The sequence below is a fragment of the Grus americana genome, chromosome 10, assembly GCF_028858705.1.
Source record: "Grus americana isolate bGruAme1 chromosome 10, bGruAme1.mat, whole genome shotgun sequence".
In the NCBI taxonomy this organism is placed as follows: domain Eukaryota; kingdom Metazoa; phylum Chordata; class Aves; order Gruiformes; family Gruidae; genus Grus; species Grus americana.
Genome location: NC_072861.1, coordinates 10,124,948 through 10,150,691, shown reverse-complemented (window position 1 = coordinate 10,150,691; position 25,744 = coordinate 10,124,948). Strand labels below are relative to the sequence as shown.

The following is a 25,744-nucleotide window of genomic DNA, read 5'->3' as shown; positions in this document are numbered from 1 at the left end:
CTTGTAATTCAACTATTACCAGAAAGTCCCAAGTTTTGTTTATTTTTATACAGGAAATATACATAATTTATTAATTGAAAACTTAGTATTTTATATGGCATTTCAGTGCTGCTATATCCCAAGATTTAAAAGGATAATAGTATACCTGTGGTGTTATGCATGTGCACGTTTTGTGAAACTTTTACACTTAGATTATGTGTATACTTTGTATGTAGAATGGTTCTATATAGGATCATGCTGGATGTATTTTGTAGTTCTTCATGTATCAGTTTTAAACATATCTTCAATATATCTACGGCTAAATGTGCCCTTAAACACAGTGTTAAATCAGTTAACATTTGAAAACACACCCATTGTATTCTGTACAGGATAATTTACTCACTGCATGCACAGTCATAATCCATTCTGCTATTTGAATCCCAGTAAACAAATTACTGATTCCTACTGTCTAGGTATTAATTAGGAGCATGCAAAGTACTTTTCATGGAAATCAGAATGATATGCTGCTTATTATCTGGAGCATCCTTAAGTAATCCTGGAATGATAATAGCTATGAATCTATTTAGCAGATTGATTACCAAAAATGATCAGCTGTTGATGAAAGCACTGCTGAAAGAAATAGCTATATAATTGTTTCTCTGGGTTATGTCATGCTGATAAACAAAAGGTTAGGTGAAACATGGCCCTCCCAAGCAAGAGGTACTATCTCACACAATTATCCTTGTGGCCGGCGATGCACCTGCTAGCTCTCACGACGCACTGCATGTGTTGTTTCTGGGAGCAAGGGTTCTCAGTAAGCCTGTTGTACTCTATCCGTGAAGCAGAGGGGCTGCCTTCCACACAGGAGGGCTGTGGCTATTGCAGCGAATACTGCATTCAGAAGCAGTGGCAGGAGAATACAGCAACGGCTCAAGTTACCAGCACGTAAAACACCAGGGTGATTACTATTCTCCCATGTTGATGTTGTATTTGAGCAGGAGTAGGTCAGTGACTCCTGTTTTGCTATTATAGAGGAGAAATAAAGCTGAGCTGCAGAATGAATTAGTCGCTAACACCATGATTAGTCTTAGCTGTTAGCACAAGTTGCAGAGGGAGAAAAAAAACAGGAGAGGGAGTAAAAAAAAAAAAAAACAAAACCCACATCATTTAATGCTGCCTAGGGAATACGGTGGAATTTAGAACAGATACCGTTGCGGACTAACAGCATGCCTGATTGCACTTGAGTCGAATCACTGAGAAGCAGCCTCATGTTGTATTGTACCGTTTTTAAGGCTGAAGGAAGAACGGCAAAATAGTAATGGAGTTGTGTACAGTATTTCTGCATAAATGGAAAATAATATGAAGATGGTGGTATGTAATTTGTATTTTATTTTTAAGAAGAATTTAATCCAGGTATGTATCTTCTTTGTATTTTTGTGTCTAGTCAACATGTATTTTTCAGCTTCCTTTGTTTCCTTTCCTTATTTTCATTCCGAATGTACCTCCCACTGTTCTAGCTAATGCAATGCATTGATTTGTAACTGATTTGCTTTCTAATGCTATAATGTTGATGAAACTGTCTGGGCTTGTGGACTTACGAATGAACATTTCATTAAAAAGTGGGGGGGTTATTTTGTAATGTTCGTAAGTTCACAATATAAGTTGAGTAAGACAGTATAGTATTTGATTTCCCAATAAATTGGAACATTTTAATTGGTATAAAAAGATAAATAATTCAGATCTATGACTACATAGTGAAAATATAGTATGTTTTGCTTATATCTGCCAGTACTTTTTTCCTAGTTCATGATAGAATTAGTAATAAATTGAGCTTTGCAGATGCTTATGTATTTCTGGGTCTTGATTAATCTTCAAGATGAACACCCTGCAGCTTTCTTTTGAAGAGGTAGCTTGCTAAGAATACATGCTTGATTCTCTTATATAGCTAAATCTATGTGTTAGAATACCCTCTTTCATTTACCTCCCCCCAATCCGCAACCTAAAAAATCTCATAGCTATTTAATAATTTGGTCCATAATTTTAAGTTCAAGAAGATAACAATATTTCGCCTTCTGCAATTCCAGAGGCCAAGTAATAGTAGCTGAAACTAATTTCTTACTATGAGGTTGATGGTTCATTTTGCTTTAAGAGGAAGAATTATGCAGATATAAAAGTCTGACTATTCATTAACCCCCAACTTTCTTTAGTGACCTGGGTCCTATTGCATTTTTTGTCTTATCATATTTTCTTTCAACAGGCTACTGATTGTATGTAATAAGTGAAATAGAACATTTAGCTATGTTCCCTTAAGCTAAGGACACTAATAGTTGTCTTACAATGAGCATGTCCAGTAAAAATGTATTAAAAACATTTAAGACATTAAAAATAATGCTCATTTGATTGCTCAGTACTCCTGAAATTGCTATAAACGTTCTGTTGCATTTCTAATTTGAATGCAGCCCAGTGTTAAGTAAGATTTAAAAAAAAAAAAATGTTAATGCAAAAAGGGTTAATATCAGTTCCAGCATTTTAATGCTGATGTTAACCCTTGGCTGACAGGAATTCTTGTGCCTTAAAAGCATCCATTGGTGTAACATTATTTAGTTGCTTTCTGGTGTGAAAATAAACTCTGATCATAAAGTCGTAGGTATTTTTCATAGAAGAGGTGATACAATGCTTGTTTCCTGAATGAAGTGTCGGTGATTATATAAAATAGATGCCTGCCTTTAGTGTAATACACAACTGTGATTTGGCAATTGAAAATGTAAAGTTACTTGACACGTTTGAGTGTTCTAAAAATCACTGCTAATTCTTAACATATAAATCAACATACTGGGAAAAGTGTTGAAAGAATGCTGTTGAGTCTAAAAGCATTAAGAGGAGTGAAAAGTAACATTTAAGGTTAAAACATCTTTTGTTCATCATAAACTACTTTTGTAAAGGATTTTATGGTAGAAATTGTGGTTAACTGTCATCTCAAAGACCTTCATATAGAAAAGTCATGATGCAAGATAAATGAGGGGGGTTTTCGGTGGAATTTACACAACCTGAAGAGTTGTATAAAGGTTTTCTGTCACTATACCATTTGCTTGATCCTGCAGTGATGTCAGCACAACGTTATCATAGTGACTATATAGTGCTGTGGAAACACTTAGGAAATCACAGGTGAAGTACTGCGATTCCAGAGTATTATCAAGGAGGAGAAGACTGATAGCTCAGATATGTCTCAATTCATTAAAGTATCAAGGAGGACTGAAAATTCCAAACTTCCTTTTTAACTGTACTGTTGTGAAAATCTAGGAAGAATGAAGTAGTATATTAGTCTGCCTTATGAGACCATTACAGTAAAACAGAAGCTCTGAAGCATAAAAATTCTTTGGCACCTAAGAAGGTTCTTGTATGGGTTTTGTTTTTCCCATCTTATTTGTGTCATTCAATTAGGTCGATAGCTCTATGGCAGAGGTTCTTACTTTCAGGTGGAAATCTAAGTATCACTCCATAGTTGTCAGTATATTCAAGTAAAGAAAGATAATTTTTTCTTAAAAAATTTTTGCAGCAAATGTAAAATTATGTTTACTATCCACCATTCTTATGAATGAATGTCATTTCAAGTGTTTAGCAAGCATGGCTCCTGTCTGTGTGTTGCCTACTCATCCTAGATTATGTTGCTGTCAACAGTAGTTGTAGTGGTTTGTGCTTGTGGCATTTTTCAAATGTAAATGTCACAGGTGATTGCTACCATTTATTGAATGAAAGACCTCTATCAAAACATGTCCATTTCATACTTTTGTGTTCTAAAAATTCAATGGAATTATTAAACTACATTTTAGAAAATATTTGAAACCTTATTGTGGTTGAAGGATGGAATCCAGAGGGCTTACAATTAACAGTTTGCCCATCTAAAGTTGTTCCTTTGATCTAAACATTTTTAAGAGAATTTTTTGAAGTCGTTTAAAAAAAAAAAATTCCACCCAAATCAAACAAACAAAAAAAAAGTCACGTCTCTAAAATAATCTGTTATATAGAGTGATGTAGTGCACACATGGTCACAGACTCCGTAGTGGTCTCTGTCTGAAAGAGATCTAATTCAGGGCAGAGAATCGCCCATCCCAAGGCTCAGGCCAGTACAAATAGAGGATTAAAACTCTATACCTGCAACAAAATTGAAAGTTGCTGAAAAGTTTGTAATGGTAGTGTTATATGAGACTTTGAATGTACACTCAATATACTGTAAATATATCCTCTGCATATGTGTTGTGCTTCAGTGTAAATTAAATCACTTGGGTTCTCAGGGTATAATGGTCTAAAGAAAACGCCTAATTAAAAACACGGACAAAATTAAGGACAGCTGTGATTTGGTCAAATGCATGTTGATACTTTCTATTTTTTAAAGGCATTAAATAGGTTCTGATTATACTGTACACTATACAGTAAATCTTTTGTATATTTGTGGTAATCTGATGTAATAGCATGCATGCAGTAGTCTAACTCAGAAGCTAATATGCCTGGTACTGATTTAGTAATACAATTATCCTCATATTGTCAGCAAATAACTTTTCCCTCTCCAGGTTTTCCATTCCTTTTGTAGCCTGCATTTAAATAGGAATGGACTATTAAGTGAAATTATCTCTAAATCTTAGCAGCTTTTGAAGTGAGAGTGTTGACTGAAAATAAGTTTATGTAGGACAGCATGCATCATATATACAGCTGTAAAAGGGGGCAAAAGGACTCTCAGGTTCACTATTGCTGCCTTCTTTATACCCTACAGTCTCTTCTTTTTATTATTCTTTTCATTTAGAAAGTTGAGGAAACAGCTAGAAACATTAAAGGAAACAAAGGTTAGTACATTTAGCCAAATAATACTGAAGCTGTGTTCGAAATCATCTGCAGTCTCTTAACCCTTGTGTGCATTAATATATTAAACTATACTATATTAAGCTATCTACTGCTCTACAAATGGAGCAGATTTTAACTCTAGGAATCTGTTCAATAGCTCTTTACATTTAAGTATCCATATCCTATATTTGGCAAATATTTATTTTGGTTGTGGTTCTAGTCAAGGCCATTGTCCTTTAAGGACAATTGCTTCAAATATAATTTTCATATTTGTAATATAAATACCATACTGCACAATTGTTTCTAAAGAAATAGTGTTCTAAATGTCTTAATTTTATCGGTAGTTCATAAATAATTGATCAGCAATTTTAGCCTCATAGTGGCTGTAACAAGACTTCTCAGAGAAATGCAAATATTATGAATACACATGAAGATGCAGAGAGTAGTGTAACTAAAATCATAAAAAAATTATTGCAAAATGAGAGTGTTTATTTTTTTCCAACTCATGTCTGTCTGCAACAGTAACTGAGGAAAAAAACATCTTTGGCTCTGCAAACAAATCCTCTCTTTTCCCATAGTGGTCATAGCAGTAAGGGAGCAGTGAAGACGACTTTTCTCTCCAGAATAATTACTCACCCTATCTAGCTGGCAATTTAAATTTTCTTCCAAGATGCCCAGAAGACAGTATGCTTCTATATATTATAAAGTAGTTTAATTGCAAATAACTCTTAAAACCACTGAGTTAATCCACTAATATATGAAGTTCTATATATGGCTTCTGTTTCAGATGCTGTTCTAAATCACAAGACAGTTTAAGCATGTGCTACTTGCATCTGTCTTTATCCTTAAACTTGATTAAGTTGTATGCTGAAAGAACAGATAAGTCAAGTAGCAGCTATGAATGACCAGTCTTGCAGTGTGACTGTAAAATATTTAGATTAGGTTCCATGGCGTACTTGAGGAGCATATGTGCAAGCTCCTCAGAACAGCAGTAGGCCTGGTGGGCTGAAAAATAAGCAGATTGTAGTCTCTTTAGACTGGGGTTTGAAACGGCAGTTTGGCGATTAGTTGTATCGGTAGCATTCTCCATAAATAGAAAGGCAACATGTTTAATGGTGGTTAGATACATTAATAGCAGGATCCATGAAGAAATATCACTAGATAAATAAGCAGATATAGTGAACTTTCCAAATGATGTTGATGGACAATAGGAATAGCTTTCTAGCCAAAAGGAGAGAGTGCTGATAACACTCCGTGCTCTCATGTGAATGTTGGAGGGTGTGATAGGATAGGGCAAAACTCTGCTAGTGAAAACCTGAGGAATTATCCAAAAGAGAAAGCAGAACTACTTTCTTGCTGTTGTCCTTGTCTTTGCCAGGGTCTGCAGGCAGGTCATCTATGTAGCATGTGCAGTATCGAGTATCACTTTACCTTGAGAGACTCACCAATAACGCAGATCAAAAATGTCAGTATTTAAGAATATAAGGAGAATTTAAGAAGAATATAAAGGAGTAGATAGTTGTTCCAAATTAAGTTCTTCTGAATTAGGTCATCTGAGATGATTATCAGTATAATGCTACTGTTACAGTAAAATAATGAAGAAATCTGGAGTATACGCAGCTATGCTTGTCTAAAGAAAAGTAGCGTAGATTTTGCCCAACAGACGTACACTGATTGTAAGTAGTTATGTCAGGATAACCCTGTTCCCAGGCGGCCGTGAGACTAGTCAAAGACCGTACTTGAGAAATCTGTAGATCTGAATTCTAGTTATTCTGTTATTGATTCCTTATGTTCCTGGTAGTAAGAGAACCTCTCTTAGCTACAGTTTCTGCAGCTGCAAAGTGGATTGTTTACATTTTGTTTGTCATATGTGATTAATTCATTTCTGTGAAGCATTTTGCGTATCACAAATAGATGTTGTTGCCTATAGGCAGTAGTGACTATTTTGGCAGTACTGCAGAGTGGTATTGCTGCAGAAAAAGACTTTTTGGTTTTGTTTTGTTTTCCCCTACTGTCTTAGTGTTGTGAACACGAACTGCAGTGTGCCTTTTTACAGAGGGAAACTGCACTTTAGTCTCTTCTTCTTCCCTGTCCCCTTCCAATACACACAGGCCCCTTGTAGTTGATTAATAGTGTAAAGGTTAAGCAGGGCTATGGTTCTGCCTGTTGCTTGCTTTTTTGGGGAGAACAGTCTGCATCCACAAAGCTACCTCTGAAGGGAGGGGGCTGCTGCTCTATAGTTTCATTTACTGGGATCGGAACACAAGGTCAGCAGTGATCTAGCTATTCTTTTAAAATACTGAAATTATTTTTTTAAGATGAATCAATTTTCTTTCTAAAAATAGAGGGCTGGATCTGATAAAATGAAAAAAAAATGGGAATCTGAGGATCTGGTGTTCAGGCATATAACTAAATCACACTGCTTGCATTATTATTAACCTGGCACACTCTACCCCCCTTCTACCTGACACATTAGTTTTGGACTTGGGAATAAGATCCTTTATACTGATGCTTCCAACTGACAAGTTTTATTTTGACAAAGCTTTGTTATCCACGGTATCCTTGAAATCAATCCAAATTACTTGTTCACCATTAAGTTGATGGACAAAAGTCTATATTCAGACTTGCTATGGGTAAAAAGTTGAAGGTGGTGTCATTGTGTCCTGTCTTAACAGAAGGAACCCATTAACAATTTCTTTTCTTTCTAATCTCACAATCCATAAACACTTTCCAGTTTCCTGGTCTATAACCGTCTAGCATAAAGTCTGTACTTTGTTGCTGTAACATTTCAATCTGATTCCTTATGCTTAGAATGGGTTAACCCATCTGTGTTCAATTTTATCATATAAATTGATTTAAGTCAATATAAAAGGAAAGTGAAAATAAAAAGTGGGATCATGATGGTTTATTGGGAGACCTGGCTAAATCCAGAAAATCACTGAATGACAACTTGCAGCTCATTCAAATAACTGAGTACGTCCTATGTGCTTCTCAAAAGTGTGTTCTTTATTCCATAGAGTTTTAACCTACACTGATTTAAAACAGTAAGAACAACCCAATGCAAATCTTTACAAAAAGAAATGGATGATACCTATAATGACTTAAACTTGATTCCATGTGTAGATATACAGTTTTAGAAAATGAGTATTTCACAGAGCAATGGTAGGCTGTAAACTGATGAACAGATCATATAACTAATACAGCTGAGATGAAATGGAACTTGCACGAGAGAACATAAATCTGCTCCATTTAGCAGATCTATGTGTGTTTGTAACGGTACAACTTTTAATTTACTATGGCGTTGTCAGAAACTGGGTTTAAATAACTTGAGTACTGAATTTGTAGCTATTTATAATACTGTCAATTATCTCTGATAAGAAGCATAGATTAGGCATTGGATAAAACATGTATATGGCTGGCTATGAAATCAAGATTCTATTACAGAGAAGAATTAAACCTTATTTAAAATTAATGGAAATGTTCCAGATTCCAAAGGTAGCTTCATTATGTCTTGATGTTTTGTAGGCTGAGACAGTAAACAAGCCTTCTAGCTTGTTTATACATTGTTGGTTTGAAGTCTTTTCAATGAGAAGAATGTCCAAGTCAACTGAGCGAAGTTTGTATAAGAGGGCACTTAAAAAGCTATGGTTGTGTGGGCAGAGGAGGTAGGCAGTCACACTTCAAGTCTTGTTCAACAAATGGTTACAAACATTCAATGTAATAGCTGAATGGTTAACAAGTGTTTCTACATCTAGAAACATGCCTTTGATATTGAAAAGCGTCCCAGGATGGTTTCTTCCTCTAGTAATAATATGTGAAAACAAGGAAGCCTTGGCTCTAGTGAGAGCTTTGTCATATTCTGAGATGCCATTTGCATGCCTTGAAAATTGTGTGTGGTCTCATTGAGCATTCTTTTGCTCCAAACATCGCTTGCTCTTAATTCACTTTTAATACTCTGTCTTCAGGCATCAGTCTGGAAGAAAAAGAAGTCACAAGAGCTATGCTAATGTATATATGTTAAAAATGTGATTCATGTTCCACAAATATTTCACCTTTTATAAAATAATAGGTAGCTACTTTGGGAAGGATGAAGAATGTTGTCTATTCTTGTTCTGCTCACTCTTGTGCTGTATCCCAGTTTTGTTGTAAGAGGAAAAGAAATGTCTGTTTACATCCTTTGTTCCAGGATTCCAGGAACCAACCAGGCTTTTACCAGCTTTGCTTGGGCTCTATTCAACATGGTGCATTTTGCTGCTGCAGTGAGAATCAGTAGTTAGTGTTTATTATTGACCATAACATAAGTATAATAGCAAGATTAGTGAAGACAAACTTCTGTGATGAATAGACCAGATCTTGAGATGTGTGAGGGGACCCTAATGTTTCATATAGTGCTGTGCTGTCTGCTCTGCAGACAAGGAGGGCGCTTCATATCCTTTACTCTTCTTAAGACACCACAGAGCAAGTTTTAACCCTTCATATACTCAGTATTTAAATAAACTTCTTATTCTGCCAAAGAATTTTTAGCTGGTTTAGAAACTGAAATGGCTGTTTTAAGATCGTCTACTTTGTTGGGTTTTTCTGAGCTGTTCGTCTTGTTTTTATTCTGCAGCTATAAGACTGGGAGGTGACTGACGCTGATATGCTTAAAATGCATTGACTACATTTCTATGGAATACAAGCTTTTGTTTTATGGAATAGAAGCTTCCAGATACCTCATGAAATCTTTTCTTACTCTTCCATGTTTTAGATCAAATTGTTTTCCTGCCGTAATGGTACTTGGTTTTGTCCCTAGACTTGTAAATCATATTTGTTTCTCCCTCTTCCTCTTATTTTGTGTGGGGTTGTTTATGTTCGAGGTTTTTTGTTTCATTTTCTTTTTCTCTTAGCAGAACAATGTAAAACTTAATAACTTGGCTGAGAATGTTCCATTAGTTGTCATTATGATTTTCTGTTATTTACTATAGTTTGGGATTTTTTTTTTTTCTTCTTAAGAGAAACCAAGTAGGTATGCCCACTTTAAGTCCTGGCTTACCATAACATGTGTTAAAGTCTGGTATAAAAAGAAAGTATCTATTTCTCAAACCATAGCTGTGCGCATAATTCAACCTCAAGATAGAACAGTACTTCATGGATATGATACTGATTGTTGCACAGAGTCCTACCTTGCTCCAAAGATGAACCAAGACAGACCTTTCTACTTCTATATTACTAGCTATTAACAACTTGTTCCCCTGTGAGTTTTTTGACCACTGCTGTATATCATATGGATCTAAACTGAAATGTCATTACTCTGAAAGAAAGCAGACAGCATTAATACAAAATATCTCAGAGAATTAAACTGGACAAAGCCTGTAAATAAGTATAGCTTATTCATTTATGTTAAAATTATTTCCCTAGAACTGCTTTCAGCTTCAATTGTTCATGAAAAATTCTATTCAGACTATGGGGAAAGTATAAATAAATACTTAACTGCTGTGTGTTTCCATTGTAACCCAGTTAAAACAACATCAGTATTATTGAATAATAAGTTTGTTTGGCAGCCATTGTAATGCCGTTCCCTCCCTTTTAGACGCTTGAAGAAGCCATGCGCAACAGAGTGAGATTTTGCAAGACATACAAAACCCCTTCAGGATTTGATTTCGAACAAGCAGATGTGTGATTTTTTTTTTTTTTCCTGTCAAATGATACCTGAGCATCAGTAGTTTCTATGTCTACAATCTCTGTTGATGAAATATTTGCTGATGATCCTGTTGGAGATACAAATACTTGTCTGGATCAAAAATTGTGTTGTGTGCAAGCGGCATAATATAAATTACACTCCATGGTTTCTGCCCTCTTAAAGAGCCTGATCTCATCTTACATATATAAGATTTGCAAAGGAATGTTTACAAAGAAATCGGGAAATAGTACAAAAAGGAAAGAGAGTTGTCAGAGCAAAAAGGAACAAGACTTAACTCAGATCGGACAAACAAAGAATCCAAAATTTTCAAATACTTTAAAAAGCACTGTTAAAAAGATTGCCAAGTGTCCATCTGCTCGCAACTTATCCACTGAAGAAGAGGAAAGTAATAGAGAATTTTCACTTTCTCCAACATTCAGTTATAGAGTTGCTATTGCCAATGGACTGCAAAAGCATATTTTTGTAACAAACGATAATAATGAAGATATAGTTCAAGATCTGTCTTCAAATGATAGTTCATATTCTGAGTCACTAAGTGAAGTAAAAAGTAATAGCAAGAAAAACGAATACGTATCACACACAATGCCTGTGAGACGCAACAGAAAAAGCTTAAGCAGCCTTGCACCATCTGATGGAAGTTCTGATGGAGAACGCACTTTACACACACTGAAGCTGGGAGCTTTACGAAAACTAAGGAAATGGAAGAAGAGCCAAGAATATGTCTCTTCAGACTCAGAACTAAGTACATGGAAGAAAACATGGGGCTTAAGAAGTAAATCTTTAGACAGAACTGGGCGTCACCAGAAATCAAATACATTTGAACCTGGCTTCAGTTCAACAGGTAGTATTAGTCAAACCCATGATGTTATGGAAATGATCTTTAAAGAGCTTCAGGGAATAAGTCAAATTGAAACAGAACTCTCTGAATTAAGAGGGCATGTTAATGCTCTGAAACAATCAATTGATGAAATTTCTAGTAGTGTAGAAGTTGTACAAAATGAAATTGAACAATTGCGAACTGGATTTGTACAGTCCAGAAGAGAAACTCGGGACATACACGACTATATTAAGCAGATAGGCCATCCAGGAAACAAAGCAAGTCTTAGATTTCTAAATGTGCCTGAAGAGAGACTTGAAAAAACTGAAAGCATAGTTTACAAAATATTAATAGATAAAATGGGGTTCTCGGAGGCACAAAGCACTATTAAAATTGAGTTTGCCCAAAGACTGGGGCAGCAAAGAGACTGTCCAAGTGCAAAGCCAAGACCCATTCTTGTTTATTTTGAGTCATCTCAACAGAGAGATTTGATTTTAAAAAAGTCTTATAAACTTAAGGGAACTGGTATTGGAATTTCTACAGATATATTTTCCCATGACATAAAAGACAAAAAAGAAAGAGGACTACCTTCATCTCAGACGTATGAAAGTATGGATATGAAGCTTTTGACTCTGGAGACAAAACCTAAAATGCATGACTGGGAGTCACCTGACAGTGATAAAGACTTGGAATCAGATATAAATAAGAACAGTTATGCAAAAGCATCTAAATCAGCACTTCAAATAAAAGCAAGCACTACAAAGGGGAGTATTGAGTCCCCAGATACTCAAGACCTTAATAGAACTGCTGAGAGTAGCACCTTTTCAGACGGAAGAAATTATGACAATCAGTCCCCAGAATTTGAAAACATGGAAAAACAATTGAAGACCTATTATTCAGACATGACTCCTCTATGGCATTTACAGAATGACTTTGCAACACCAAAACTTAGCCGTTCAGAGTCAGATTTCTCAAAACTGTGTCAGTCTTACTCTGAGGATTTTTCAGAAAATCAGTATTTTAGCAGAACAAATGGCAGTTCACTATTGTCTTCCTCTGATCGAGAACTTTGGCAGCGAAGACAAGATGATTCTACAAACTGGTATGGCAGTTCCCAGGAACAGACTTTTGTCCAAGATATGCAACAGTATCCAGAGCAAAATGAAGTAGAGAACACAGAAACTGTTGACAGTGGAGTAAGCAATGGAATATTATGTGCATCGGGAGACAGAAGCCACTATAGTGATTCTCAGCTTTCTTTGCATGATGATCTTTCCCCATGGAAAGACTGGAATCAGTTGGGACAGAGGGCAGATTTGGGCCTAGACTCATCCACACAGGAAGTTTTTGTCTATGATATGAGCAGCTCTTCAGATCAGCACACAGATTTTGGTAAGTGCCAAAGTTCTGACCTCCAGTATGATACTGAAAGCTACGATTTTACCCTTGATGGTACTTCTCCATCATGTCCAGGCCTTGATAGTGAATCACAAAGTCAGTGGACTGGTCAATATGATGATTATCAGGAAACAAATTCTATCTCCCCTTACCAGAATCAAAACAGATTGCCTATGATGTACCGAAGTCAGAGTGAACTACCAAGCGACGACTCAGAAGAAACAGCCCCTAAATCGTGGCATAGCCGACTAAGCATTGACCTTTCTGATAAGACTTTCAGCTTTCCTAAATTTGGATCTACACTTCAACGAGCTAAGTCAGCTTTAGAAGTAGTCTGGAATAAAAGTACACAAAGTTTAAGTGGGTATGAAGACAGTGGATCATCTTTCATGGGAAGGTTTAGAACTTTATCTCAGTCTACTGCAAATGAATCAAGTACAACACTCGATTCTGATGTTTATGCTGAGCCTTATTGCTACAAAGCAGAGTATGAGGGAGACTTAATTGAACCACCTGGTGAGAATGAAACAGACTATGTAGAAGTAATGGAACAAGTCCTTGCTAAACTAGAAAACAGAACTAATAGTGAAACTAGTGAGCAGGTCCAAGAATATGAACTGGGGCAGCCTTCGTATGAAACTCCATATGAAATGCTACCAGAGGAGCAATATGACACACAGTTTGACAGTGTGGTCAGTGAAAACATGTTGGAAGTTGAAAGTGACACGGCTGCTGACATAGAAGTAAGAGAAGATGAAAATCAGAATGTCCCAGAGATGTGTACTGAAACTCCAAAGAAAAAAAGAATACGACCATCATTTAAAGAAGCTGCTTTAAAAGCATACAAGAAACAAATGAATGATTTGGAAGAAAAGATCTTTGCTGGAGGTAATAGTATTTTAATATTGTCTTTTAAGTAAAATGTTGTTCTTATTAGAGTTGGATGTGAATTTCTGTATGGTACCTGATCCTGCTTCCATTGAATTTGCTGACAAAAATTCTGCTTATGTCTGGTTCAGTTCATAGGGTGAAATAGTCCCCTGGAAGTCAAAAGGCTAAAATTTTACAAGTTTGTTTTGAAGGAATTTTCTGAATATATGTAGCCAAACATTTATAAGCAATTGTATTTCTTTGAATTTCAGTAACTTGAAAGTTGAATTTCACAAGATTTAAATCCTATAAAAAGAACTAAACAGTACACCATTCGTGGTTTTCTTATAGCTTTATGAACGTATTCACAGGAGTAATCCAGAGTGTTCCAATATTATGGTGCTTCATTTAACAGTTTTCAAGTCATGGTTGGTTCTATATTTATCCTGATGAGCAGTGTTCTGCATCCTGCAACCTATAACTTGTTATGTACCTGTGAGAGTGCAAGTCTAAACTGATTTTTTTTAATTCTGTCCTTAATTGTACTCCGAGTAAGCCCTCAAACAAGTAGTCATTCCCCCCTGCTAAAAAGAGAGGGGTGTGGAGAAAAGAGAAAAGTGTAAATGGTAGCATCCATGTATGAAGAGGTGGTAGAAAGGAACTTCACTCACAGAGGGTGTTGACACAGATTTATTCATGACGTTTATCTTCTGTGTTAACAGACTTCAAAGCAGACAGTCACATACATAACTTTAATATCTCTAGTAATACACAAGTATGGTGATTTTCAATATTAACATACACTGTAATGCTAACGTTATAATATTGCATGTGCATTTAATTGGGAGCACATAATTACTGTAGCTAGCCAGATGGTAATTGTCACCTTGACTGAATCTTTGCTTTCTTTATCTGTCTTGAAAAAATAATAATCTGATACATTAATTTTAAGGATGAAGAATTGTGCATTTAGCCAAAGATTGCATTTAGCAGTAATGAGCATCTAAAGCTTGAGCTACTGTAAAGTTTCTTTTGTATATAGACAACTACTTTTACAATAGAGTCAAGTTGAAAGTATGTTACACAAGCAATTAAATATTGCTAATATGAAAGTTTATTTAAAAGTCTATTTTTACATTCAAATAATGACACTAGATTTTAGATTTGCATTTTGCAGATATTTTTCTACAGTACTGTGTTAGATATTAGATGGTGTATGTGTGAAGAAACAGCTAGAAATAGCTAGTATTTTCATGACTTTTTCATGATTTTGAGACATGGGAGATGGGGACCACAGTCATATTACCTGGTCATCATTGTACAATAGGACCTAAATAGAGAAAGCACCCAGGGAAGATCCATAATAGTGGAATCTAAATTGGTTCTGCTATTTAAAGTCTGTACATTTGTATATCTTATTAGATAATGTAGACTGTTAGAAAATGAGAACTATGAAATTACGTCTCATGCGATCAGTTCTATGAATTAAATGTATTAGTTCTTCCTTTAATGCAGCAGGTGAAAGTCCTCTTTCAATCTTAGTCTATTGACATTTTTTCTTCTGAATTACTGAAGCATTTCTTATAACTATGTTTACAGAGAAGCCAACTTACCCCAAGGCCAGTTTACGAAAAATGTGGGTTTGGGTGTAGTCTATGGGGCATAAAGCGTCTGCATGATTATAAGATGTCATACTAAGACCTCCATTTTTGTTTCTACTGAAACAAAGGAGAAGGGAATATGTCAAGGGGTTAAAGGGAATTTGCAGATGAACTGCTACAACACCACTATTTCTCAGATTATTCTGAAAACAGTATGCATTGACTTTTGAGTCGCAGTTCTGTTTTCTCTTTGCACTTTTGTTTTCCACACCAACAAGGAGGATGTGGTTCAGGGATTCTACGTCAGCAGTCACTAAATGACTTGTTACAAATATATCTTCAGGTCCTATAGCATACCTGGCAGTACTTATTAACCAAACAGTCTTTCATGTTTTATATCTAATGGATGAACATAATATTTTACCTTTTAATGTCTGCAGAACACCTAAAAATTCTTATTCTTCAGAATTTAAAACTTTCAAAATGTATTTCCTAGCTGGAGTCGTCTACAAAAAGAATACATTACCTGAAAAACTTCTGCTGAGTAACATGCAGTATTATTGCAAATCCTTCTTGATTTTACTTTCAATGAGGTGGATGACTGATGTTATAGACAGTCTATTCACAGATAATGGAATCCACAGATGGATTCTCTGTCCTTGCAGATATTTAAAAGCCATCTGGACGTGGTCCTGGCAATCTGCTCTAAGTGACCCTGCTTGAGCAGGTGGCCTCCAGAGGTCCCCTCCAGCCTCAACTGTTCTGCAATAAGGAAATATATGTTTTGAACACTTTGTATGCAGCCTTTGAAGAAGGATGCCTTCTTAATGTCAGTTTGGCCTCTAAGACAAAACATGTTTAACCTCTGCTTATTACTTGAATTGCATGGCAGTTTTGATTTAGTATAGGAAACAACATTTTGTAAATTAGTTCTTAAAGGAGTTCTACAAAACACACAAAATGTATAGTTTGTAGCCTCAGTTTTTACAACCTGCCCTCTTCTTTACATGTGGATTCTTGCATGTCCAAAGAATGCTTAATTTATCATTTAAGCAAATAGTAATTTTGGGTATTATATCTTCTTTTTAATATGTGCAGGAGCAGTAATAACTTTAAAGAAAAGTGACTAAGCTGATCTAGGGTTTACATTCCTTTTATGAATATATTTTTTTAACTCTTACCCCTATAATCTTACCTTCATCTCTCCATGTAGGCAGGAGCAGGTAGACAGCAATCTGGCCAACTAGAGATATAGCCAGATAATACAGTAGTGTTATTTCTCCAATTTAGTATAAAAGAAAGGTTTAGAATGCTATTATTTTCATTCTAGTAACACATGAGGTAAGGTCATTGAAACTTTGGTACATGAATAATTTATTACTGCACAAAAGCCCTGTCAGATAGTCCTATTCTCTACCTCTAGCTGGAGAGAAAAAAATACACTATGGGCTGATTGCTTATGTATTATTTATTACAACGTGGTTTTGGAGACATACCAGAGTGAAAGTAATAGGGTACATGGATGAGAGGAGACGCGAGCGGTACACGAGTAATCCTCAGATTTAAAGTTCTGTAAGGACATGGAGGCATTGTGATGATGCATGTATATTAATGGAAGGAATGATGGCTTTTTAGAAAAATATTTAGAAATGCTAGCCAGTGGTTTGTTTCTTTGTATGCTGTAATTGAGAATAACTCTATCCTTTTATTTATTTTTCCAGTCTTCACTTGTTATTTTCTAGCTTGCTTTTTCACTAGTGTCTTCTTTCATTCCATCCCTATCTTGCTATCTTTACAGGTGCCTTAGAATAAGCACCATTTTCTTTCCTGATGAGCTTATCACTCTGGATAAACTTCCAGAGTTGCATGCACTCTTCTGAGTTGCTTTTAATGATAACATAGACTGTTTTGGGAGATGCAGGGGGATGATGGGACATAGAATCATAGAATGGTTTGGGTTGGAAGGGACTTTAAAGATCATCTAGTTCCAACCCCCCTGCTGCAGGCAGGGACACCCTCCACTAGACCACGTTGCCCAAAGCCCCATCCAACCTGGTCTTAAACACTTCCAGGGATGGGGCAGTGACTAAATACATTTTTAGATTATGTGGGTAGGAATTGATAAATACAGTATATTCCTGCACTCAACCCGATTGGGTAAAATTCTAGAAAATCCTTTTTCCTATATATATGTGCACTCTGGAAATCTTCCAGAAATCTTACAGGAAATATAATCAGTTAGAACACTATTTTTTACAATTCAATTAAGTCAAAATGTTGCAGATGAACCAATATATAACAATTTGACTGAGTCTCTCTTGCATATGCTTGTTTCATGCGCACAAGAGTCTACGTATTTTTTTCTTGTCACTGGTTTCACTCTAGAGTCAGCTGTAAGTCTTTTATACCCTTCCTTTCCCACTTCTGTCCTTTGGGAAAAAGGGATGTCAGAGATTTAAGACAGCAAATGGCAGTCTGTTCAGCTTAGGATTAATAGAATTGTAGAAAGGTTGCTTTAGAAAAATTATGTGAGGAAAACTAATCAGTTAAAGATGATACATCCATCTTTTGTCTGTGAGTAGTTACATTTACCACCTACTTTAAAGTTAGGACGTCATGGAAGGATGATCTGCATCAGTTGCTTGCTGCTACTATGTATTTAGTCCATCAAAAGAGGGATTAGGGTAAGGAAAATTATACTGAGAGTAGTGATCATCATCTTAAAGATGTTTACCATTCAAATAAAAGCAAACCTCTATTAAAAAGAAGTTATGTCTTTTCCAAGATCTGTTAAAAATTAATCCAAGTTTTAGAAACCTTAAGTGAAAGAATTCTTTAAACAACAGTTTAATATGTCTTTCAGAAAAGATAATAGTGTTCTTATGGCCGGTTGTATTTTAATTCTCTATTTACAGGCTTCGTGTTTATCAGAAAATCTTAGATTGTAATACTGCATGTCTTTGAAAAAAGATAATAACTAAACGAATTGAAGATCAGTCTAATTTAGCATGGTAACTCTCAATGAACTGGCGTGCATTACATCAGGAAATGTGTGTCACAAATACACTTGTGTAACAGTCTAGGGATCTAAAAAAATTCTATTGTTATCAGATGCCCTTTTGCTGGAATAGCTATTCATTAATCCTTTAAAAACAAAACAAAAAACCCCCACATCCTTAATCAGTAAGGTTTAGCAGAAATCATCCATATTTTGGCTGTTTATTAAAAACAAACAAAAAAGTAAACAAAACAAACCTCTCCAAACCACTTCTTTTTAGAGAATTACTTCCTTTTTTAGGAAAAGTAATTCTTTAAAACTGCTGGTTTCCTTCATAAAAGAAGAAAGTGTCTACTACTCCTTATAAGAACAGGAGACTATTTAACACCATTTCATTAACTTTAGAATTAATGTAGATTGATTAATATTCATGCAATTTGCCTGCCCTTTTTGTGCTTAAACAGATTTAAAATAAACTTGCTAGAACTAAGAGAAAACCTGAGCATGAATGTCAGTTCCAAGGACTTATTTATACTGGTTCTGCTATGGAAATGATCACAAATCAGTATTTTATCACCAAGATTAAGAAATATTTTCTAATTTTATTTCTAAAACTTTTAAGCCTTTTAGATCATTGTACTTTAGAAGCAGAAATAACACCACATGATTTTATAATGCAGCTTTGGGATAAAAGAATCTTGTTAAAGCAACTGGCTGAAAAAATATCTAGACATGCATTTAAACAATGTGATGACTTAGAAAACACGAGTTCATAAGTATGCTCAAATCTTCCTCTGATCTATTGGGGAAGTAGAATATTACAATAAAGTGTGAAACTAAAGAGACTCTCTGTTTTGCTGCCAAAGCAAAACTCTGACTACTTTCATGGGACAGGTGCCAGACTTTTTCTTTATATACATTTTCCAGGTGATCAGTGGAGCCCCTCCGTAGTTGTGTCTCCCTGGGACTCTAATAGGAGAAAATATCTGAAACCTCTCCAGTTCCTGCTGATGCAAAATTATCATTGAAACTGATGAAACTTTGTCAGCTGTGAAATTTACCTTCTTGATGAATAGAGAATATTCTTAAGATAGCTTGCATGATCAGAAGTTTTGGTAAACCTGAAAATAATGACGTGATTGATATATAAATAATTCTAGCAAAACCCCATATATGCGTACATATAGACACCTGCACATTTATATTGTTTAATACATACCATTTTTGTAAGAGAGTTTTCTTCTGCACTTGCCTCATGTAAAACTCTTATTCACTCCACTGAAAATTAATAAAATTTTCAGATTAAAACCTATGTAAAGAGAGGGTTTTCCAGGTAGCCCCTGTCTTCTAATTGTGTTGCTGACAGAGCTGTTTAAAAATGTTCTTGATACTATGGTAAAGAATATGGTCTTATAAAAAGATACAAGTCAACTAGGAGAAAAAAAAAAAAAAAACAAAACCCTGTTGACCACAGAAAAGACTGTGATCTATTTTCACAAAATAAGTAGTGGTAAAGAGCAAGCTACTGACTGAAATGTTAGTAGCTTCTCTGGAACTGACTGCTGAAACTAGTTGTACTTGTTTATGTTACATTGAAATCTCAGAGATGTGATGCAGCCAAACATCTTTTTGACTCTGATTCTTTTCTTTGAGAAATGAGCTTTCTGGATCAGAGACCAAACAGCAGCAAGAGATTTGTCAATGCTGTCACAGATTCATAAACTACATATAGCTCTGGGTATCACCAATGTAATTGCAGCCTCACCACAGGAATTCTTGTCCATCAGCTACACAGATACCAAGATGGAATAAGGAGAGAGACATGATGAACTTATTATGGAATGTAAAATAAACCAGGAGAGAAGAATATGTATAAAATGGATGAGTAAGAACTGAAGCAGTTTTTAATCTTAACCTGTAGGTCTTCCTGTTCCACTTAGCACAGAGAGGATAGAGCTGCATCCGGAAGGCAGGGAAGATACTGCAAATACGAAGTAGTGGAATTTTGTTTGGGAACTTTAAAAGGCATGGTGGTTGAAATTTTCTTTTATAAAAAAATAAAAGCAGAGGACAGGAGACATGTCTTTTCCTATTAACAATAAAGGGATTGTGAAATTCAGAAGGATTTATGCATGTTCAATCAGGTAGAAAAAGTCCAATAGAACCAAAAGTCATGCTTTGAATTCCAGTGTACCAGTCTATAGCTCTTAACATCTGTGCATCTCTTTAGTGTTTTTGCATAAATATTCCAACTCATCATTACTTTCAAGCAGAGCTGAAACAGTGTGTAATTTGATTTGCTTTCTTCCTATAGCATAAAAACCAGCAGTAAGGAAAGTAACCATTTTTTTTAATGTTTTGTTAAGAAGGTCAGTCTCTACTTTCATGAGAATTATCTTGAGACTTTTTTCGAGTTGCTTCAGTTAAAAAAAAAAAAAGGTAATTATATTACAGAACAAAATATGCTGAGCTTTATAGTATTTGCTATGCGAATGCTACTTGTATATTTTGTAATTGTGAGTAAGCATATGTTCTTGCCTCTTTTTGGACATCTAATGTGTAACTAACAACATTAACCACAGAGGTAAAAAGAAAATGATTACTCTGTTATATTCTTTAATGCATTTGAAATACTGTCACCTCTTCCCTCTCAATAAGACAAAACAAACCAAATCCTTTCACTCTATCCTCACAGATTGTTTTATGAATCTCTGCTTGTTCTGGCTTTTGTCATCCTCTTTCTATTCAATTTGTTTACTTTTAGTATGATTCCAAAAACTTGAAAGACAACTTCAGCTAAAGGTAACGGGTGCCCATAGAGCTGAGTCATCTCTAATATTACATCAACAATGCTTTCAATTTCAAATATGTTATATACCTTGTACTGCTATCTAATAATTTTAAAATTTTTTGCTATTTTTTGTTTTTTTTCTTCCAAACATAGAACTAGTTTTTACAGGAGTACTGTCAAGGCAGTGAAGTGAATTCAGTGATATACGAATAACATTTTGAATTCTAACTGCATCCTTTCAAATACTTGCAGCCCATTCCAGATTGGTGTCTTCTACAAAACTCTATGATATTCTGTTCATCCAATTTGCTGAGAACATTGGCTGAAATCAACCTATATGATATTGGTTGATACCCCTATGCTACTTCTGCCAAAAGAATTACTCCCAAATATCACAATACAACTGTACACTATTTTCTACCAATTTTACCTTTACTGTATTTATCTTACATAGGGAATGTCATGAAAGCCAGATTGCTTACCAACAGAAGAAAATCTGATCTCGTTGTCTTATATCAGTAAGCAGTGTTGGCCGATGTCATCTTTTTATTCTGTGCGTGATTATACATTGACTCATTTTTTTTTTCTTCTACTACTGTAAGTCTTGAAATTAGTCTGACATCTAAATTTTTTAGCCTCCTAGTTTGGGTTTTTTGAAGATAATTTTTAAAGCATTTGAGATTATTTTAGATAGTTCCTTAAATCTTAGCTAGGAAGCGGATGCAGCTCCACAGGAGCAGAAAAAACTTCATACCAACATCAGCTATGAACACCATAGCCTGAGGAATATGTGACTGTTTCTCAGACATTATGTTCTGCTCCTTTGTTCTTGATCCTAGGTGTACATAATGTTCTTGGTCTTTAACAGTTGGATATTTATATGACTTACAAGTTTGCCACTATTAGCTTTTTATTTTACAACAGGGGTACACTTTTGAAGCAAATCTCTCAGTCTTCCCAATTCACCACATTTGGTTTGACCACTGGAATGTCTGAGTGTGATCTAGATATTTTACTGATGTGACCAAGGCAGATGTTGCTCACCAAAATCACACCTGAAGTGCTCAGCGACTAATGGGCTTTCAGTCCACGGGGCCAAAAATGGTGTGAAGTAAATGTCCCCAAAACATTTGTGTTTTGGACACTTGGGTCTTCAGCAGCAACTGCTTTGACCTTCTGATCTGCTCTTCTGGCACTAAACTGTTTGCTGTTGTACTCTTTGGTGCCCAAGATGGTCAGCAGCTCGCTCCTATGTCCCAGGCAGCATTTAACATTCCTGCCCTACTGTCGCTTCTATGCTCTTACCACAAACTAACTTCCATGTCTCAGTGAAATCCTCATGTTCAATGTAAGAAGCACCCAAGAACACGCTTTTGTTAGAGTCCTGAGGGACTACTCTCACAGTTGGTGTCAAACTAAGTGGCTGCGTACTTGGATTTCTTTGGAAGAAACACGATGGGACTTCAGCTTGCAAATAAGACGACAATATAGTGGTCCAAGTCAAATATTTTTGTGGTGATGTTGGCTGTGTGATATGGCAAGACTTGCAATAATCAATTAATCTGTTAGTTTTCATAGGCTATAAATAATTACTTGGTTCCATTTACTGTTATCATTTGTATCAAAAGAGCTAAAATATGCCTCTTTATCCTTTATGGATAATATATGCTTTACCATTCTGATGTGTTCTGGGGTCAGAATAAAGTGCGCTCTGCATTTTACTCCCTACAATCACTCTGACAAGCCGGAGACTGTCAAGAAAGCCCAGTCTTCAAGCGGGTTGTAGGTTTTTTTAAGACCACCAAAAATGAAGAAGCACTAGTATCATACCACATTCTGCAATCAAATGGTTCTCTTGATAGTCAATAATTTATTCTTTTAAAGGTGAGTTTCAGAGGTTGGTAGAAGTATCTAGTAGCTGTTGAAAGACAATAGAAAACAAGAGTCATTAGAGGTCTAATGGGACTCAATTTCTAAACACTAGAGACGCTTTCAAAGCATGTCCTCTTGTTTCAGATTTGCAGAGCAGTTTATTAATAAAAACACAAATGCAGTTTTTATCTTCACCAAGCTGACCTCCTGTTTTGGCTCTCAATGTATCCGCTAGTAATTTTTCTACATCACTGGTAGTAAAGTGCTAGCAGCAATTCTTCTATTTCTCCTGTCAACCAAGCTTTATTCAAGTTTGACCTTCTCTTTGTCAGACAAGCATCACTCATCTCTTATGATGTGCTAGCTTTAATATCTTTCAAGCGTTATACAGTATATCTTCCTAGAATATGCTTCAGCAACACAACATCCTCTAGGCTTACATACTGTAATATTCTGTTCTGTAGTGATAATATTAGCTTCTGGTACAGCATTTATTATTTTAGCATGGCTTAATTTGTGTGATTGTTTTGGACAGACAATCTACTACTTTGTGCTGCTTTTATTTGACCCTGGCTTTCATCCTTTATTTCCCTTTCTTAGCAATAAATACTAATTAGAATTGTCCAGCTCAGACTGCAAACTGCTTCTGACTATGAGTATTTTACACGTGTTATTTCTATGGAACAGCTGTATTGTTATCTAATTACTGCAAGTATTATGTCTAAAGGGTTTGCTTCCAGGAATGATGTAATTATCAGTCAGTTGGACATTCTTGCAACTGTTTTGCAAAATTAAAGATTAAAATGGTACTTTGAGACAATAATGAACTTTAAATCTTTTTCCAATTTCATGTTATACAATTATGTACACTTATAAGAGTGGAAAACCAAGGTAATGTACCTAATACCATTTTAAACTTAGGGTTTCCTAACAGTTTAGATTTTTATGACCTTATTACAGTTCTTGTGCTATAGGTGGGTGTGGTGGTGGTGAACTAAATATTTGCGAAAAAGAAAGAGAAGCGTATTAGGATGATGCTCTGCTGCTGCTCTGCTGCTCAGAAAAACGCAAAAATGAAATAATGACACAAGGCTTGAAGAATGCTTATGATTGGAGGAGGGGAAAAATCTTCTAAATTTCTTTGATATAAATATCTTTACTGACTGATGAGACTATTGTCCAGTTGTATTTCTGATGGTATCATAAACTACAAAAGCAAAAGTCAGTCTTCACTTCTATGTCTTCCTCGCTAGTTTATCTTTCATGCTGGAAGAATCTGCCTTTTCAGCATCCTTTAGAGATTTTCTTTCTAGGATGTTTGGGTGTAGGAACTAGCTATCTTGTATGATGAATTCCTGTGTTGTGTGGTAAGTTACAGGTGGCAACATTACTATTAAAAATGAATAAGTCGGACCATGTGTTAATTTGAAAACAGTTGCTAACAGTGTAAAGTTCAACTTTTATAAGATCTATTAGTTTTCAGACTGTGTTTGAATAGCAGTTATGCAGCATTAATAAACACTTGTTGGAAATTTTACTTAGCCTTCTCTAAACCTTTAAACTGATATGTGGACAGAAAATAATTTGGAGGCTTATTTGTGGGGGCTGAAAGAATGCCAAATAAGCCTCCCTCACTCACCCTCCCCCTCTTGCCCCCATCTGGAGACTTACCTCAGTGGGTACTTGGGAACCATTTTCAGCAGAAGCCAGGATCTAGTGGGTATGTTGATTGTTGTACAGCTTTTTCATATGTGGAACTTCTTATTAACAGAACATTAAAGACAAATTTTAACTAGTGAACATTTTAGTTTCTTGTTTACCTAAAGGTTTATGTCTGTTTGTGGGAGGCTTAGGGAGTGGTAGTTGAGGAGGAAGATTAGATATAAGTAGCAAAGAATGGTACAGAGCTCAAGAGAACTTTCTATCTAAGCAGGAGCATTTTTAAATATGGTTTGCTAAATGTTCCTTAAGGTTGTTGTCGCCTTCCTAGTGTTTTTGTGTTCTGTCACCAACTTTTAAGAATTCTGCATAGAAAATGAGCTTATTTGGAGAAATGTGATATGATAGCTGATCATCATGCTTTCCTTTCTGTAATTAAAGATTACTACCTTTTCTTTGTATTAATTGTTATAATTATATAAATTTAAATGAACAACAGAAACCTTGTACCACTACAGTATCCTTAACAAGGTTAAAAGAGTTTTTCCTCTTTTTACCAGTTAATTAAATATAATTGAGTTTCAAACTATCAGACTGCCTAAAACAAAAAAAAAAAGAGGTGGGGGATTTTCCTTTTGCCTTCAACATTTGACATTTGTAAATATAATTTTCACTAGTAAGTAGCTAGATGACCATCCTACTCTTCATCATTCCACTACGCAGGTATATCTATGGATAGCTAGATGACCATCCTACTCTTCATCATTCCACTATGCAGGTATATCTATGGAATGCACTAAACTGAAATAGCAATAATTATGGAGCAATATCACTCTATGGATTTTTCCTATAATCCTGCTAAAACACCCTCTAGATATCTGAAATGGGATACGGTATAGAGGCATAACATGAAGGCTATACTAGTGTTTTGTAGTGTTTTGTAATTTTTTGTAATTTTCACATAAATTAAAAATCTAAGGGGAAACAATCTAATTGAAATAAAATAGGAAGTATTCCATGGGATTAACTAAATGAACCAGCATTTACGCTGTTCTTAGTACATTCATAACTTTTTTAGGTTAGCTGTTTGCCATAGAATGTGTGGATGAGAGAAATGAGTTATATGAAGATAAGCTCTTAAGTAAATCATTGTCATGCAGCAGTATAATCTGACATGACTAGCCTTGTATCCCTGATTTGAAAATACATTTGGTGGTCTCTTACATAATCACAGTTCATTTCT

At 35.4% G+C, this 25,744-nt stretch overlaps 1 protein-coding gene across 4 annotated transcripts in view; it reads left to right on the top strand.

Moving 5' to 3' along the window:
* The window catches only part of UNC13C (unc-13 homolog C), a 217,713-nt gene that overhangs the window by 46,538 nt on the left and 145,431 nt on the right, over positions 1-25,744 (top strand). The window contains exons 1-2 of one of the 4 annotated variants that reach the window (XM_054836500.1): positions 9,787-10,048; positions 10,385-13,598. The exons of 2 other annotated variants lie outside the window; for them this stretch is intronic. In XM_054836500.1, coding sequence (XP_054692475.1) covers positions 10,637-13,598 — 2,962 coding nt within the window. In that variant the 5' untranslated portion in view covers positions 9,787-10,048; positions 10,385-10,636. Of the gene's footprint in view, positions 1-9,786; positions 10,049-10,384; positions 13,599-25,744 lie in introns of those variants that run through there. One more of the 4 variants, XM_054836498.1, reaches the window with a different exon arrangement.